Raw genomic sequence first — 18,706 nt, 5'->3', positions numbered from 1 at the left:
ATAAAGTACCGATGAGTACAATTCAGCTTCAGTATTTTTATATGATGTTGCATCACTACTGACAATCGATGATGTAAATGTATAATGGTATAGCTTTTTGGAAGTTTGCTATTATTTAGCTGCCATGATTTTACTTTCCAACACTTTTGTACATGTGGGGTATAATTCAAAGCCGTACAAAAGTACATTCTTTTATTCACATGAAATCTGCCTGCGACTTTAGAAATAGATATATTGAAATATCTGATTTGTTATGCCGGAGATGATCTTGTATTTAGAAGTTAATACGTCAGAGAGGAACAAAAATGCTGGTGTGTTGTGACGGCGTCATGTCCGGAATGTTAGCCCGTGACACAGGAAGTAAAGTCCGGTTAGCAGAAGAAGTAGGTTGTTATTCGGCAGTTTGCTGTTTAGTTCATCAAGCAGTTCATAAAATTTGTTAGTATTATTTTCTTCATTCAGCATGTTGATCAAAGTCAAGGTAAGAACATTACTTTCTTTGATTCTAGCTCGGGCTCCATGGGTGGTGTTCAGTCCCGTCTCTGTTTCTCGATATCCCGCTAATATCACAGAGCCGGCTCGCTCATTTATTTCAGGGCCTGGGGCAACAGAAAACCCAACTTACACCCGACATGCTGTGAAATAGATCAGTGTTAAGCACCCGATCATTCAAGAGAAACTGCTCTTTCTTCAGTGACTTGCTATTGTTTGACGTTTGCTAACACTCGTCGTTGCTAACATCTAGTTTTGTTGATTGAAAATAGGTTAGCCGGTGCTGCACTACAACCGGTGAAGAGTTTATAGTTGTGACAAAGCAAAAAGGGCAAACTCTTTCACCGAGTATGTTTGGGGTTTACACTACCGATGACACGAAACTTCACTTGCACTTGCGACCGAAATGTTGACGTGTTTCTAAAGTTTAACAGACAGTCTATAAACAGAGACATGGCGACTTGGCTAGTAGTGAAAAATAATCAGTTTTTCCATTAACCAACACTGGCATCCTTTTTGAAACAGCTGTATGCAGATCCAGAGTTCAAATCATCTGGCAAAATTACATCAAATTTTGGATCTAAAATTTGAAATCCCCAAACATTTATTTTACTGTGTAACAGTGTTTATGTACAGTAGTATAGTAGCTGAAATTCCCTGGCAGCTTGGCTCGAGCCCAGAGAAAATCCTTGGTGGATTCCTTCTTCTTCTTGACGATTTAGGATTGTTAAAGTTCAGTGTTTCTATAATCGCCTTTTATGTTTCAGACTCTCACTGGGAAAGAAATAGAGATTGACATTGAACCCACAGATAAGGTAACATCTTGTGATAAATAGTCTTTGTTAAATGCAGCTGCGAGATTTTGTAGCTTAATCTCTTGTTTTTGCTCAAATCAAGGTGGAGCGGATTAAAGAAAGGGTGGAAGAGAAGGAAGGGATCCCACCGCAGCAACAGAGACTCATCTACAGTGGAAAACAGATGTGAGGCATTTTGCTCTGCAGCTATCTGCATATGATCTCCAGGTAATCTAATCCTCTCCTGTGTTGTCTTGTGAACCTCAGGAATGATGAGAAGACGGCAGCAGACTACAAGATCCAGGGAGGCTCAGTGCTCCATCTTGTGTTGGCACTAAGAGGAGGATCAACAAACCACAGTTGCTGCTTACCCCTGTCCTCTACGTCATGAGTCGCTGTCATCATGGGGGGCCGACCGAGTGCCAACGCTTTAGGTGTCCATCACCGTCTATAACCATGTTACAGCACAGAAATCTGAAATTCTCCGCTCCCAGGCCGACGGAAACGAGAAAACAACAACAACAAAAAATAAACCGGAAACATAAAGAAGAAAAAAAGAAAAAAAAAAAAGAAGAAAAAAGGACGTTCTAATTCCTTTGTACATGTTTTTGAAATCCCACACTGGCTTTCTGAGTTTGACCAGTTAATGCAGGCACCCATGAAGAGACAGTTTGACAACACTGTGGTCTTTTTGCTTGTGAATAAATGATGAAGTTGATCCAAGTGTTGTCCTCTGATATATATACACATATACACACACAGTGAAATCAAGTCACAGATGAGGATTCTGGAAACAGTTTTTAATTAGAAAATGACATGAAATTGAAGATTGAAAGACAATCCAAACTGCTGTCAAATGATTCCTTCTGTGTCTATAATTTAGTTAAGGTAGTGATACAAACAGTCTGGTAAAGACTCCAGTGAAATCCATGTAGAGCACCGTTGCTGACATCCAGTACGCGGAGTGGTTTTAAAAGGGATTAAGATGAGTTATCAAATAAAGTCATATGCTGGCTTTGTTTACAGTCATAAAACTCTTGTGCTTATACTTTGAATATCTAAAATATACATTTTCCAGACAGCATCATGCACGTTTTTCCTCTTGCGTCACTATACACTTACATCAGAAAATAACTCATTTTGGTAAACAACAGACAAAGAATAGCAGTAAGGAAAATCCTTGTATGGGAGTGATTAAAAAAAACAAACCCAAAACACAATTCAGAGTTAAATAATCTTGGCCTCAAAAGCTAAATATTACATTTTGAGAGAGGATGAAAGGCACAGGAATGGTTCAGGACATGGATATTGCTGATCAGGTGAATAAAGGGGAAAAAAAAAGATGCAGGACACAAGTTGTGTTTAAAAGCTTCCTTTCATCCAAATTTCATATACTTGTGTTTCCTAATAAAATGATGTGTATCTGATATAATAAATTAGTTGTAGTAGCTCATTAATTAGTGTTTGCCTCCTCTCAATCAGTGTAAAGACAAATGTATTAAAAGCATGCATAAACTGCTGTGTGTGTGTGTGTGTGTGTGTTGATCTGGTGGATGACTGACAGAAGCCCCTCAAAGTTTATATTACTGTGGAGTGAAACACTGAATACAATCAGCTGTAGCAGCTTGTAAACAAAAAACCCTGAATGATATCTAATAGAGAGTTGTCGATGCAACACTCTTTTAAAAAAACTATTTGATGTTTTTTCCATTTTGTACCTGCATATTCCAGTGTCCACTCCATTAATCTCCTTGATCTATTCCTGAGGAATGGACAGATGCAACTCCATAAACGAGGCTTCTGAGAGAACCGTGTTTCTTACACATAGAAACAAGAGATCAGGGTAACCGAGGACCAGCAGCGTGTAGGGTGCGTCAGTAGAGAGGCTGCGTCAGAGAGAACTGACGCCCGCTGATTCACCCACAGACCGGTGTCTCAGTCTTGTTGCATTGATTGGCTGAGATCACTGACCGAGTCCAGGGAAGGAGTCGATCTGGACCGTATCCTGAACAGCTGATCCTTGGCTGGTGTAAGAGATGCGGAGCCTCATTTTTAGATTGACCTGAAAGGAGAAGCAGGACTTAGATACACACTACTACACTGAGCACTACGTCTCCTGTGATTGGAATACAATAAGCCTGACACGGGGCACATATTGGAATGATCATGTCAAATACAAGATATTTGTTCAAGATGAGAAAACACCTCATATTTTAGCATTAACACACAGAAAGATTGCAGATTACAGATACAGTCATGCAAAAAGTAAGCACAACCACTGAACCTGTTGGCTTTTTCACAGAATTTAGGAAGCAAAAATTTGGATCTCTTTAAAAAGTGCCATATATAAAAACATATTTTTGTTGTCGTCCTCATGATTTAAATTAAAAACACCTTCAGTAAATACACCTCTGCATTAATCACACCTAAAATGTGAAAAAGAAATGAATATGACCCAGTATTTCCAGATGAGTTGCCAGTAATTGGTTTCTCTTTAGGAAGTCCCAGGTGAAACCTTTGTTATGTAAACCTCTGACATGTCGGCTCTGGTTTTCTCTTTGTCCTTGAAATTGAGTATGAGTACAGGAGTATAGGAGATTCTTTGAAATAAATCACACCACTATAAGGAAACTCATGTACAAATGGCATAGATGCTAGTAAACCCCAATTTGAAGTCCAATGAATATAAGGACAAAAATCAGGCCTTTTGCAACAACTTGCTCTGGAGAGAAAGTTGAAAGAGGGTGTTGGAAATGTTATGGTTTGAAGTTTTTGCTTCTGTTTCATGTCTTCTTGCACGCACTGAATCAAACATGAAATTTTCACCAAGTGAAAGAGTCCATCCATTCATTCTCTTCTGATTATCCAATTTAAGGTCAGAGGGAGTTGGAACCTATACCTGCTGTCATAGGCTGAGAAGTTAATGCACCCTGGACTGGTTGCCAGTCTGTTTCAGGGTTAATACAAAGAGACAAACAACCAATCACACTAGCATTCACACTCATACCGGCCAATTTACACGCACCAACTGCATGTCTTTGGCCAGTGGGAGGAACCCGGAGAAAATCCACACAAACACAGGGAGAACTTGCAAACCCCACACAGCCTAGCTGGACAGTGGATTCAAACCCAAGATGGATGAATCAAAAAGGTTCGCACCAAGCACACTTGATCTAAACTGATTGGAAGCTAAGCAAGGCTGGGCCTGTTTAGTACTTTGATGTTCGAGGCTGATTAAAGCAAATCTGAGCCTCTGTCTAAAAGCTGTGAACGTTTTTATCATGATGAGCCCAAGCACACTGGCAAAGTCACTAAGGTCTGCCTCAGGAAGAAGAATTGAAGCAGCTTAGGCAAGATAGAAATTCCAGATTTGAATCATGTTGAAATGTTACAGGTGATTTGAAGCAAGCAGTACAAACCCTCAGATATTTTGGGAGCCAAAGGAATAAAATATGGGAGAGAGATCAAAAACTTCAGAAACTAGTTGCAAATATGCCAATTGCTTAATTTATTTCTGCTAAAAAGCGCAGTATAAACTTCTGATGCCAATGGTGTATTTACTTTTTACACAGATGAATATTATATCTTGACATCCTGTTAAATAACTGATCAGAAACCTTCAACCATGTAAACAGGCTTCAAAGAGGAATTAATTTATCAAAAAAAAAAAAAAAAAGCCAACAATTTCTTTGTACTTACTTTTTCATGTGATTTCAAAAGAGTGTGTGAATAGCAGCTTTATTTGTGTGTGTGTGTTTACGCCACCTTATTGGGGTTGTTGAGGACCACCATCTGGGTCACTTTAGCTGCGCCTCTTGCAGGAAGAGAGTCCCCGCTGGGGGCCTTCATATGTAACTGGACACTCTGGAAGGAGGATCAAATGAAGCTTTGAAGTTGAAAGCACCCAAACCCACACAAGTTGTTCAAATCCATTTGCTGCACTGGTGTTTACCAATGAGACGTGACAGGGGCTAAAGTGACACCTACCAGTAGGACTGTAGGGCAGGATATTAGAAATGCAGAGGTCCTGCTTCCAAAGGTTTTACTAAACAAGCTGCACAAAAAAAATCTCAGAGCCTCAGAAACAGTAATATCACAGCAGCCGTTACGCTCCTGCTATAATCCGCACATATCGTTAAATGCGTGGCAGACGGTGGCTCTTGAACAGCAGTTTAATCATTCGTCAGTGAATGGTTAGCAGGATTTTATTGCTGGTACTGATACAAACCTTGGGCACTGCAGCCTGCAGGGTGAAGCCTCTGATGTCTGACTCAGTGGAGTTGGAGGCGGTGAGTGTGACGGTCAGGCCTGAATCGGACTGTTTCTCACAACTCAGTGTTACAGTCACACCGTCCTTCTCATACACAGTCACTGTGGCAACTACAGAAAATACAGACAGTGTAGAAGGCTGCATTAAAATCAGTATTTAGCCACGGAGAGTGCATCAGTCGCTTAAAGAGCAAACTTCAATTCAACCCTATCCACCTGGTTTCTTCTAATTATCGTGACATTCCAGAGATTATCCAGTGACCCGATTCAACCAATTCTCTAGCTGTGTGTCTAAAAATCACACCGTTTCCTGTTTCTGTAGTTCTTTGTGTGTATATATCTGAAGGTCAGACCTGGCGTGATGGGAGTGGGCTCTAACCCTCCAAGCAGATCCAGGAGGTCTCCTCCAACAGTGTTGGCTGTGCTGACAGGCATGGGAGGAGCTGTGCTGCCTAATGCCGGGCTGGGCTGCAGAGGCTGCTCAGAGCCACCCAGCAGGTCCAAGAGATCACACACCTGAGAGACACCACAGAGGGGAGGAGATAATCCAGCTGACCGCACATTATTCAGATGCATCCATATGCAAATGACAGCTGAACAGAATAAACTTTATCTAAAAACACCTCTGGAAAAATGTCCAAAATACTATGATAAACATGAAACTGACTGAATGAATAAGACCCCCCATTTGGTTTCAATCCTTATACTTAACACCCGACCACAGCTGTTAAACTTAGCTTTACTAGAATTTGATTTGCATAATAAAACAGACAAGAAAAAAGCCCGGAAACATACCACTATAACAAAGGATCTGACAACACAACAACTAATGTTCATAAAGCGTCCCAGAGTTAATGTAAAACCAATATTTTTAATGCACAGCCCATTACAGAATGACACATTAAAATGAAGTAAAGCCTACCCTATCACATGTGCAATTTTATGTTAGCTTATTGCTTTGGTCAAGTATTAACTTAAGTTTGAAACCTAAACTAAAACAATAAATTCTCCAGAGGGGCGACGGGTCATCACCAAAAAGGAGGTCAGACCCAGACACTGGGATCGATCTATTCAACAGGCTAAAGTGTGGCCCTAACTGAATTTTTCCCATCAGCCTATACCTGGTTAGGAGGCTGCTGTGGCTCTCCTGGCTTGACTTTGACTGTTTGACTCTCCTTGATGGTCTCCCCGTTGATGTGACCCTGTGAATTCTTTTCAATCACAGGCATCCTCTCGAGCACCGCTGCCCTGTGAAGAAAAGGACTATTTCAGCTCTTTTGGTCTCGAAAAAACACATTTTTATTTATTAAATTCCTCAGTGGTTATAATGACAATATATAAAAGTCCTAAAACAGCTCCACGTCTCATTTTCTAGAAAACAAACACCAAAATATTGCATATAAATACTAGAAAATGTTGACCTAACCACCCCATTCAGTACCTCATGTGGTCATATTTTTTGAAGAGAGCGTTGTATTCAACTGCCCTCTGCTGGAGCTCCACGTCTATACAGCTGCCGTAGATGCTGACGATGCTTCTGATTCGACTGTCGGGAGTAGAGTTATGAAGATAAAGAGGCAGTTAGGGGATTCACAGGGTCACAGTCACTGTTTGCTGCTTTCTTTGTGCGACACAAGAGTTCCTTACTCCACATTCTCAGTGATGCGCGTGCTGAGTTTCATTGTGGCGGTCAGAGCAAAGCCCCTTGTTGACGGGGACGACATGTGGGACTGTAGCACTGTTTCCAAGACGTCCAGGACGTCGTCCTCTGTGACCTGAACAACAGACATGTAAGTGCAAGGTTTGAAAGCCGACAGCACATTTTTTAATTTAAAAAAGAAACACAGTGCTCATACTTTCAGCTGAATTTATTTATTTAGCAAACAGAGAAGATTATCAGAAGACACAGACAGTAACTAAGTAATATTGTACTAACACTAACACGTCGTTTTAGATCAGCGATGTTACACTTGCTACTGAAAAAGTTGTGGTCACTTGTTTTATCCTTCCACTCACGCTATGCAATAGCGACGTGTTACAAAACAGATCATCAGAGAGACACATGTCGGCATATGTGTCCCTGTACTGGCTGACTGACTCAAGCATTAGCCAGAGTCAAAAGTCACCTGATAGGCTGACCTCTGTAAACACTTTACTGATGAGTTTATGAGAGGAATCACTTATTTTGGGACATAATGAATAAAATATGAAGCCTATTTTGTAAATTTTGTTCATTTAAAGTATCCTTTAAATAAAAAAAAGGGTATGCTCACTGGCTAATAATGTGCAACTGACAAGTTATCCAGTGAGCGTGAGACTTCCCAGTCAGATCCATCCTTTACTCGTCACGTCTGGTTTTAAAGCACTGAAAACGCCGATCTTCAGGCTTTAAATTGAAACTTCACAAGCCACTTGATGTCACTGTGGCTACGTCAATGCAACAATGCACAACAATGCAGTTTTACAGTGAAAAGTGCTTCATTAAAAAAAAAACAATGGACTTTATCAGCTTTTTTTCTGCATGTTGGAATGTGTGTAATTATAAGTTTATGAAGCATTTAATCAAGGAGATCTATTTTGAAGAAAATCCAACTACATGAACTACTAAAATATTCAGGGGATGAATATTTAAAGAGATTTGAACAAAGAAAACTGGCTCCTTTCATTATCACCATCGCTAATTTTCAGAAGAATTTCAAGTTTGAATTTCTGCTAATGCAGCTCCTTCCTTCTCTTGCCTGAAATGGTGGAGTTATCCCTGCTCGTGCCGACTACCTATTTATTCCCAGCTCACAGCTGTAGCTGTGACTGCGAAATACACTTTATCTTTGTGCCAGAGAATTTTTATGTGGAAAAACGTAAAAAAATAACATGTATTTAGAATCACATCATCTGACAAAAAACTTGGATTGCTAATTTACTGCAGCAGTGAGCAGTAAAGAGCGACAAGCATGAATTAAATAAAAACCTAAACCAGTGTTTGCTGTGCTCTGTGTACCTGCACAGGTTCGGTCTCCTGACATTCTCCTCTCAGCAGCAGGTCTCCATACTCTCCGATACACCAGCATGCCACCTGAACCAGAGGTTGCTGCGCATACAAATATTACATAAATATTACAGAGCACATAAAATATGTGATGTTGCCAGACTAGCCTGTATTGTGGTTTGAAATATCAAAGCCATTTTCCCCAGATGCTGGAAAAATAGGAAACAGTGCTGGGCTGCAGATACGTAAATGGCTACTCATCCAGCTTGGATCTGAAAATAAACCCGTCTGCATCAGGCAATTTCAAACTGAAAGCAAAGCAGTAAAACCAAAGCAGCTCTGTCTGACTCAGGACTATTACAGCCCTTTCTCTTAAGAGGGAAATTTATCTAAAAATTCTAATTAACTTTAAACTCTATGACACACAAAATTATGACCATCTCTCATCAGTGGGGCTGTGGACTGAGACCCACTTTCACTGACTCAAGTCTGATCTTTATCCTCATGTTTAACGACACCACATCTGCAGTCAGAGCTGCTTTTTTTCACGAGTTTATTGTTTGATACGCTCAGACGGTAACAATTTTATATTATATATCAAACAGGAGACCAATTTCCATGTTTGAATTCTCTCTTCTGAGAACAGAAACCATCCAGACTCACAGACCTGCGAGATGTCACTGAGCAGAGCCCGGTAGAGCTTGTGAACGGTGTAACAGTGTAGCTCTGAAGTGTTGGTAATGAGCTGAATCAGGTTGGGCACCGTTTCGTCTCTCACGTCGCCCCCTGCCTGGCAGAATGGGTATCAAACACAAAACCATACTAGAAAATAAACAAAACAGCTAATTTGGAGGTAACCTACATTATTCCTTCAGACACAACGACCTCGCTTATGGGGATATTTTCATAGCAACAAATACACATTATAAACCTTTAATTCTTCCTAGTTATGCTCATCCAAGCACTTTTCTATCCTGCATCATTTTGTCTGCACAGGATTGGTTTACACTTAACCATTCTCTTAGATAGGTGTAACATTTAAAGCTTTGTTAAAAGTCTTATCTAAAAGCTTAAGAGATGAGGTACACACAATCTAGAAGTCTAATGTATTAAAAACATATTTGAACACAATCATAATGCATTCACAAAGAGTTATGAAAGAGGACCCTGTAAAAGAGGCACCATTTACCGTGGTGAGGACATGCAGGATGGTGTCAATGTGCCAGCGCTGGGAGGGAGCATACCTGACAGAGACAGAGACACACACAGCTAACTCAGTGGTACACACACACACACACACACACACACACACACACACACACACACACACACACACACACACACACACACACACACACACACACACACACACACACACACACACACACACACACTACTGCATCTAGCACAAATCGAAAAAGAGAAGTGCCTCAAGTTGTTGAATGATACACAGTAGAAACGCTGCAGGCTATTCAGTCGCGGTGCCACTTAGACAGGAATATCAGTGTGTGTGGAGACGGACACTGAGAAAGAGATGGGGTGCATACAGCATAGACAAGCACAGGCACTTTTCTTGTTACAGCTTCAAGGCTTACACAGCTCCATCACCGCATTTTGTCATATGCATGAATATACAGTGTATGTGCTCACATGCATGCAGTGGTGACCAAAAGCCTGTGAATCCATCAGATTTTTTTTATATAACTCTGACATAAAAGATCATCAGGTTTTTAAAAGAAAGATGAAGAAAACGCATGATACGGGTAAAAAATTATCATATCTGGTTATGAACTTATTGAGATACAATGAAGGTGAATAAGAAGCTTTCATTTAGTGGGACTACAGTGACTTGTGAGTGGGCGTTCTGTTTTTATCTAAAGATTGGAGATCCCTCACACTCAAAGCACTAACAAAGGACTCTGTGATGACTTCTAAGTCCACCAATCAACAGACAGACAAACAAAGGAAATTAAACATCATTGTTACACTCCCCAGGAGTGCTCGCTCAGAGTGAGGCCTGTAATAGTCAGGACGCAAGGCAGCAAGGACAAAAAAAAAAAAGTCCCTGCTGCACATCTGCAGTGTACTACAGATCACACAGACAAATGAGAAGGCTGCAGGTATGCTATGGTGGTGGTAGCATCATGGTTTGGGCTTGTTTTGGTAGGACTAACCTTTAATTGTGGGTGATTTGCAATGAAAAACTGTCAGAACTTTTGTTTGTAAAATGCTGAGAAATTAGGTCATGCAGCAGCACAATAACCCTTAGCACACAAGTTGTTCAACCATAGAATGGTTAAATAATATTGTTTTTTAAACAGCCAAGTCAAAGTCCTGAACACAATCTAAAAGAAAAGCTGGAGCTGAAGTGACCAGTTCATAAGTAAGCCATCAACAGTCCAGAGTTGAAGCTGTTTTGTATTAAGGAAGTAGCTAAAATTCATCCAAGCTGGAGGAATTCTGTGTGCAGGACTGATCAACTGATGTATAGTTGGAACTATTGCTATAAACGGAGGTTACACCAGATACTGAAAGGAGATGTTTGCTTACTTTTGTCACTCACTGACATTTAATAACAATTTTTCTGACCCCAGAGTGACCAGATATTATATTGTTGTCTCATTTGAAATATAGAAACTTCTAAAGGGTTCACAAACCTTTAAGCAGCGCTGCAGATACACTCTGTGTATGAAGTATATTACACTGTCTTCTCTGCAGCATTTCACCTACCTTTCAGCAGCATTGAATATACCGCTGGCAGTTTGAGACCTGAGCTCGGGGGGGCAGGAGGAGAGGAAGCTGAGCAGTTCCTTCATCATAGAGCGGATGTTGGAGGCTGACACCAGAGCCAAAGAAAGGTCCAAAGCACGGCTGGATGGATCGGAAAAGAGAAATAACGCTGATAATGCTGGATGTACAAGCTGATCCTTCTGTGCTTTTACAGCTCAGGTCAAAACGTTCTGAGCTGATAAGATGTTTGCTTTCTCAAACTCTCCGTGTCCATCAACATTCACAAGTTTGCTGAAAATCCCTTTAGCAACACTCTGATCTGTCTGTAACACAACTCACTGGTTGGATCAAAATACATGGAGGAACTCTTCAACTAGAAACCATATCACCAAGGAGAAATAGTCCCAGAGCAGCATTACAGTTTTGAGTATACAGACTGGATGTGTAAACTTTTCTGATATTAGTCAGCAAAATAAGCTTTTTTTTCCTTGCAATATATTAATATTTTGTATATTAACATATATATTAATCATTTTGTTTTTCTTACAGCACAATAAAATCTGTTTGGCTACATGATGAAACTAGAAATAGTAGTTAGCATCAAGCTTTAGTGTGAGGTTCAGGCTGTTAGTGAGTAGCACAGTGGGAAGCTACACCTGCCAAAAATACAGAACGTTAATGTTGCCAGGTCAGTGGCACTGTTACATCTTTTTATTGTTATTTCATCTATGAAAATCAATCACTACTTAATGTGACCCAATTAAAAAGCATCAAAAACATAACAGGAAATCATACACTTCTAGAATCATTTTAACAGAACATCTACAGATGTTGAACAGCTGTGCTACGCAAAAAAGAAAAAAGAAAAAAAGAAAATCACCGCTTAACAGAAGCATCCTGGTCTTTCAGGCAGTCTACTATAGTCCCTCGGTGGCGCTGCACTGCATTATGGTCTGTCCCAACAATCTTCTGAAGAGAGGTCATGGCGATATAGCTAAACAGACATACACGAAAGCCAAAAATAATGAATGTTTTGAAAGTTTTAAGTGTCATTCTCTATTATAATGAAGCAGAATTCGCTACACCAAGGTCATCTAAAGTGACTGTGTGTGGAAACACATCCAGTGGATAAATTATTAAAATGTGATTTCAAAAAATGTTCAACCTGACAATAAAGATCAACAACAAATGAAAATCTTAATTTTCTCAGCTTGCAAGCATGAATAATTCATTACTCCACTTCAAATAACTCATGGACTGATCAAGTATTTATGTGGATGCAGGAGAGACGCTACCTAGTCAGGCAGGTCTTGCAGGAATAAACCTGTCACTCTGCAACAGAGGGATTCAGAGGACCTGAGGTTAGAAACTAGACAGACCTGTCTGCCCACAGGGCCCTTATGGGGACAAACCCAGAAAAAAATTGTAACACAATAAAACCCTCAGGAACCTGCAGTAGCGCCTGCTGGAAAATAACATGGTCTGAAATTGAGAGCTCAGCATGAGCAGTGAGCAGCGTGACCTTCTGGTGTGGCTGTAGAGTAATGGCTCTAGAGAAAGTAATTAGTCAGCTCAGACGATAAGAGCCTGTTGGGAGATTTCGCTCTTTGGCTGTAGTGAGTTTTCCGTTAGCCTGAAAAGGTGAAATGACCCTGAGAGATAAGAAAGGGAGGAGGAATGCATACAGGAGAGGATTAGACAGGGAAGAGGAACAAAGATGTGAGGAAAATAGAACTAACCGAATGTTTCTGTCATTGTTCAGAAGAAATCTTCCTAGAATGTTCACAGCCAGAACCTGCAGCATGAGTAAAGCAAAGTGTATGTCTATGAATTAATAATTTGATCAGTCAGCAATATTTTCAATGCATTCACATCACTACACACAGTCTCTTACTCTGAGGCCACTCTCTGACTTGATGTCCAGCACTGTGAGAACAGTCTCATATAACACAGCATTGCCCACAGTCTTTGTACTGTCTGTGTTGGTTGCCACCTGTATGGTAAACACAAACAGGCATACACACACATTAGCACAGGTAGTACAGTGCCAATTTGAGAGGAGTATAGTTAAAAACTAGGGTATTTTTAACTACAATTATCAGATAACCAAAGACGACAGCTACATATCTGAATACGTGTCTGCGCTGGTAGCTCTTTAACTCTTCACCCCTTGAAGCTGAACTGAGCAGTTTCTGTCAGGTTTCCGACCGACTTATAGAACAAAATGACTGAGTTTGCATCAGAAGTTAGCGAGGGTGGTCTCTGCCTACGCAGCTACCTTTGAAAAAACAGTAGAAACTATTCTAATGGTTGTCAAACCACGTCTTTATTGATATATACGGGGGTACCAAACTCATTAATAAAGGTCGAGGGGAGGCGTCAACAGGCGCTGTCTTGATGGAGGAAAAGAGTTTCAAAAAATTGCTCTGCAGAAAGGCCAGATTTTGGGTTGCAGCTTTTCTCAAGAATTAGTCACACATGCAATATGAGTGAGTGACTAATGCCATTTGCCGCAGGAAACCACAGATATTAATAAATAAGATAGTTACACATGCTTTAACTCTATCTCCATGAGAAACAGTTTCAGTTTTCAGAAGAACTTTCTGGCTGGATCTCATGTATAATAAGTCATCTGAGAAAATCTCATAAAAATGCATTTCAGGGAAACTTTCAGGGTCAAGTAAACACCGGGAGACAGGTGACTGGTCAAATGAAATGTTTGCTCATTCTGAAATGGCTGACATGTGGAAACTTTTTTTCCAGATCTGACTGCTCTGAACGTGAACACTATACCTGAGCTAGGAGGTCGTTCATGGCATCGCTCGCTGCTTCATTGTTGCGACCAAGGATTCTCAGCAACCTTAAGATGCGTACCTGTGTTTGGAGACGTGACAGAAGGAACAAGTGGATGGGAGGTGATTTTTGCTCCACCAAATCGGCAAACACAGGAGAAAAGGTGACAATAATCTAGTGTTTGTATTAGTGACACAGAATTAAACTACATTAATTTAAGATTTCGAGCCATGAGGCAGCACATAGTAGTAGTAAAAATAAGTCCCGCTAGCCAACTCTGACTTTACACAAAGTGTAGCTGGGATGTGCAAGGGGTTAGTGGAATGAAAGCCGACCTGTAGGAAGGGATCGCTGATTCCTGCCACATCGTGGTCTGGAGAATAACCCGAAATGACGAGACCTTTCATGATCTGAACCAGATCTGGTACTGTCTGGAATACACACAGCACAACCACATTACAACACCCAAGTAGGAATACTGGCAGCATCTGATCAAGACTAATCTGTGTGTGTGTGTGTGTGTGTGTGTCCCTCATACCTTCCTGAAGCGCTCAAGTGTTTCTGAGTTCCGCTCACACAGCTCAGTGATGAGCACCACCGCACCGTGTACGACACCTGAAGATAAATGAAAACCAAAAACAATAAGAAGTAAACTGAAAACAGTATTTACAGCATGACAAGTTTACTGTGTACATCACAAAAGTATATTAACCGTGGTTCTTCTCAGTGAGCAGCGAGCGAGCGGCTTTGGTAAAGAGCTCTCCCAGATCGTGGACTTTTCTCACAATGTGAACAGCGCACAAAGCAGCCTGAAAGAACAGCGCAACAAGTCATCAGCAGCGTTACATCACACGTCCACTGAGCACATGACGGTGGGATGTTACAAGTTTTACAGCTCATGAAGGATTTGAAGTCCTATAGGGAACAGTACGCATCCGAAAAAGTTGTACTACGTCACACTAGATGATTATGATGAATATTTAACAATCAAGCTGCACAAATGGATCCTACATACATAATACATTATCCCTGATATTAATATGCTTACGTCAGTGTTTTGAGTATAACATACAGCTTGCCAAATCACACACAACACAATACAGATTTGCTTTTAAACTGCGACTTCACTGCTAGTAATATTAATATTGGTAAAAGCTGCTGGATAAATAATTGATACCTCACAGAAGTCCTCACCTTCTTTTTAATGTAGGAGTTGGAAGCTCGGAGCAGCCTGTCAATCTCTGGCGCCAGATCCCTGCACATCTCAGCTGACCCCATGCAGGCTAGTGTGCAGAGAGCTAGAGACTGTATGTACTGGTTACTGTTTGACAGATCACTGAAAAACACACATAGATAGAAAGAAAGGCACATAGAGGACAAGGCATCATTTGCATTAACTAAAAAAAAACCAAGATAAAAATATTCAGTGTTTTATTTAAATCATCGTTATTTCAGTAAACTTTCTAACATGTACAATAACACATTAAGGAATCTGTCATTAACTGCACCACCTTATATGAATGACAACAGCATCAAGTTTGGGTTATTCTTACTTCTTAATGGAGTTGGTGATGAGCAGGCTGGCGTCCTGCTTCTCATCCAGCAGCATCATGGCTCCCAGGTATCCTACGCGTTTTTCACTGTAGCGCGGGCTAGCAATCATCCGAACGCACTCCATCTAGTATGGACAGCAAAAGCTCTTTTAAAATTGAAAGTGAAGTAATGCCCCCAGGAAAGTTCCCTACCATTTAACCACTCAACTGGAGGTCAGTCTCAGCTCCAGAGCAGCAGGGAGGGCCTCAGTGGCCCAGTTCCAGTGTCCACCCTCATAGACACGCAAGCTTTCGCAGACTTTGCTTGAGGGCATTAACAACAATTCACAGTGCTCTAGTAATGGTAAAAGTACAAGCTTAACACCACACATACCAGCAACATCGCTAGCAATACAAGGGAGCATTCTATGCCTAACTTCACTGTGTGCTCATTCCTTGTAAGATGCATGTGCTGGACATTAGGACTTCACGGCTACTATGGTGTGACGAAGTGAGCCCACACCCTCCAGCTGCTGTGACGGCTTCTCACCTCCCCTGGCTCATTTAACCCAAAGAAACCCCATGACAGGCATTAGCCAAATCCCCTCACCTGACCAAAGTGAGCTGGGTAGCCCAGCATGTGCACGTAGAGCAGCTTGGCCAGGTTGTGCGATCGCCCTCCGTTGTCGGCTTGTCTGAACTGTGCCCGGATGGCCGCGCACTCCCTCTGAATGACCCCCCGCTCCTCACACTGTGTCCTGGCTGACCTGATGGCCCGGATCATCTCCTGCAGGGGCACTGATGGAGACATGGCTGTGTATATGTGTGTGTGTGTGTGTTTGTGGGGGTGAATGAATGGTGAGATGTGTTAGTATGCGTTGTTATGTGAAGGAAAGAGCATGACATGTTATTAACAGAAAACAAGATTTTCACAACACTACATATGATTTAATTTACTGTAACAACATCTCCACTCTCCTGTTTCTAGAAACACTCAGAATTTAAGGTGGGCTAATTCAAAAACAACTTAAACCACAGGTAGTGTTTTCTTTTCTTTTTTTCTTTGGTGACAGGCTGATGGAGCACAAATAAACAGAAAGTTACTGTCATCTACCAATACTTTTATGAATTAGACTTGGGGAAATATACTTAAATGAACAGGCTAACTAACAAAATTAGCATGACTCTTCCGCGGTCGGTAATGCATGTCAGTGAAACGAGCCAGAGGCTAGCGCACTGACCGATCCGAGCTAACCTTGCAGATGCTGTCAAACCTGCCATGGAGGAAAGAGTCGAGCTACTGAGCTAGCCACGTTAGCATAACAGTCTGTTTGTGTGTGTGTTTTAAAGCTCCAAAATAACAACATACCTCTACAGTTTACAGAGTTGCCAGGTTTTGAAAAGTAAAGCCGTTCAACCGACGCCCCTCCAATACACGTCGGCAGTCAGTTGGTTGGAAACCCAATTACTGTATCCATACAGTTAGCGTGAAAATAGCAGAAGTTAACACTGTATTTCCTGTCACAACTTTCAAAATAAAAGTCAATTTGATAGTCGTTTTATTTTTAACAAAAACAGTGAAACAAAATTAAATAGCACTTGAAACACAGTTAAATAAATACATATTTAATAATCCTATCAGTAATAAAGTGAGAAGGATTTCTTAAAGCTATTGCATATTTGAACTTTTAATCGATTAAAAAAAATATAAAACTATTTTCTAGCACAAATTCACACGCATACGTGACATAAAATAGAGATTTCTACTCTATATATCTCTGTATATCTCTATATAAATCTCCATAAAACTATAAATCACCTCGAGAACATATGCAGTCTCATCATCACCCATCAATTCTATTTAAAAGGTCAGTGACCGTTTTTTTTCTTTGTTTTTTTAAAGAAAGTCCCCAAAATTCGCAATGTTACAAACTACACACAGGATCCTGTTATAACATGCAAACTTTAGCAAACAGCCAGTTTACAACAGTGAGACTTGGTGTAGTTGGCAGTGAGACTGCCAACTACACCAAGTATGCCACTGACTTACATACAGGCACAGGTCACCAACAAGCTGTAGATGGGTCTGGATAAAAGACAACCAAGCTGGAAATTAAAGGGGAATAATAACATACGCCAGCTTCTGGCTCAACAACAACAACAACAAAAAATCTAACAAAAACAAACAAACAAAAAACAAACAAAAGGCATGCAGTATTTGAATGGGGCATGGGATCAAGCTTTTATTGTGAAGGCAGAAGTACTTTTCCTCTTTAGCTTCGATGATGTGACATTTGACCCACCTTAGCTTACCGTACCTGTCCACTACTTCCGCAATTTGATCAGTCATTGTGGGTGGACTCCACCTAGTCTACGTCAGGCATAGCTGGACTGGCCATCGGGCATACCGGGCATTTGCCCGGTGGGCCGCTGGCGATTTTTTGTTTTTATGGGCCGATGGATTTTTTTTTTTTTTTTTTTTTTTTTTTTTTAGGAAGGGTATATATAATGAAAGGTTTTGGATTGGCCAATTGGTCATGATCGACTCTGGGCTGGACCAATTACAGCCGAGGAGGCCGGATGCACCCTCCCCCTTGTTTAGCAATCTTATAGACGAACTAAAGAAAATGGAGAACAAAAAAAAGGAAAGGAGGTGTTTATGAAAATATCACTAAATCTGTCATTTATTAATTTTAATATTAATTAATGATCATGTCTCACCTCTAGTGTTCTTGGTCTTAATTTAAGGTTTTCCTATAGCGATTGACAGATCACGTGACTTTCGCGCATTGCATGCCGGGAACTCGAGGCAAAACAATCCAAGTACCGCATCAAATGCAAGCATTTGCAGCACCGCAAAAAACGTTCATTCTCCGATTCCAATACCTTCTTGGTTTTTCTTTGCCGCACAAAAAGGAATGTACAAAACTAAGGAGAACAATGCCGGACCGTACAAAGACAGACTCGACGAAAAGGCAAAGAAAAGATACGAGGAAAAAATCAAAGGAGTGAAAGGGTTAGACCCTTACAAGCACACAGAGTGGACAAAAGACGTTAGCGTGCTGCCCAACTTTAACCACGCTCAGATTTATAATTATACGGTTCTTGGA

General features: G+C 40.8%; 2 protein-coding genes across 2 annotated transcripts; one reads left to right on the top strand and one right to left on the bottom strand.

The window, feature by feature from the left end:
- Nucleotides 1-324: 324 nt before the first annotated feature.
- nedd8l (NEDD8 ubiquitin like modifier, like) lies at nt 325-2,004 on the top strand. Its single transcript, XM_031757003.2, has 4 exons — nt 325-481; nt 1,260-1,307; nt 1,390-1,472; nt 1,554-2,004. Exons 1-4 carry the CDS (start codon nt 464-466, stop codon nt 1,675-1,677), a joined length of 273 nt encoding a protein of 90 aa, XP_031612863.1. The 5' UTR covers nt 325-463; the 3' UTR covers nt 1,678-2,004.
- Nucleotides 1,715-17,109, bottom strand: ap1g2 (adaptor related protein complex 1 subunit gamma 2). The gene is made up of 22 exons (XM_031757002.2): nt 16,966-17,109; nt 16,207-16,409; nt 15,618-15,742; nt 15,259-15,400; nt 14,777-14,873; nt 14,603-14,679; nt 14,400-14,495; nt 14,065-14,145; nt 13,166-13,264; nt 13,011-13,066; nt 12,152-12,265; nt 11,272-11,412; nt 9,731-9,785; nt 9,209-9,331; nt 8,554-8,643; nt 7,203-7,330; nt 6,997-7,101; nt 6,677-6,803; nt 5,909-6,071; nt 5,515-5,666; nt 5,052-5,150; nt 1,715-3,348 (listed from the first exon to the last, which is right to left on the bottom strand). The coding sequence occupies exons 2-22, from the start codon at nt 16,405-16,407 to the stop codon at nt 3,250-3,252; spliced, it is 2,370 nt and encodes a 789-aa protein (XP_031612862.1). The 5' UTR covers nt 16,408-16,409; nt 16,966-17,109; the 3' UTR covers nt 1,715-3,249.
- Between the last annotated feature and the right edge of the window lie 1,597 nt (nt 17,110-18,706).

This window comes from Oreochromis aureus, linkage group 18, assembly GCF_013358895.1.
Source record: "Oreochromis aureus strain Israel breed Guangdong linkage group 18, ZZ_aureus, whole genome shotgun sequence".
Classification (NCBI taxonomy): Eukaryota; Metazoa; Chordata; class Actinopteri; order Cichliformes; family Cichlidae; genus Oreochromis; species Oreochromis aureus.
Note: the sequence above shows the minus strand (reverse complement) of the source record. Positions and strands in the feature narration are given on the sequence as shown.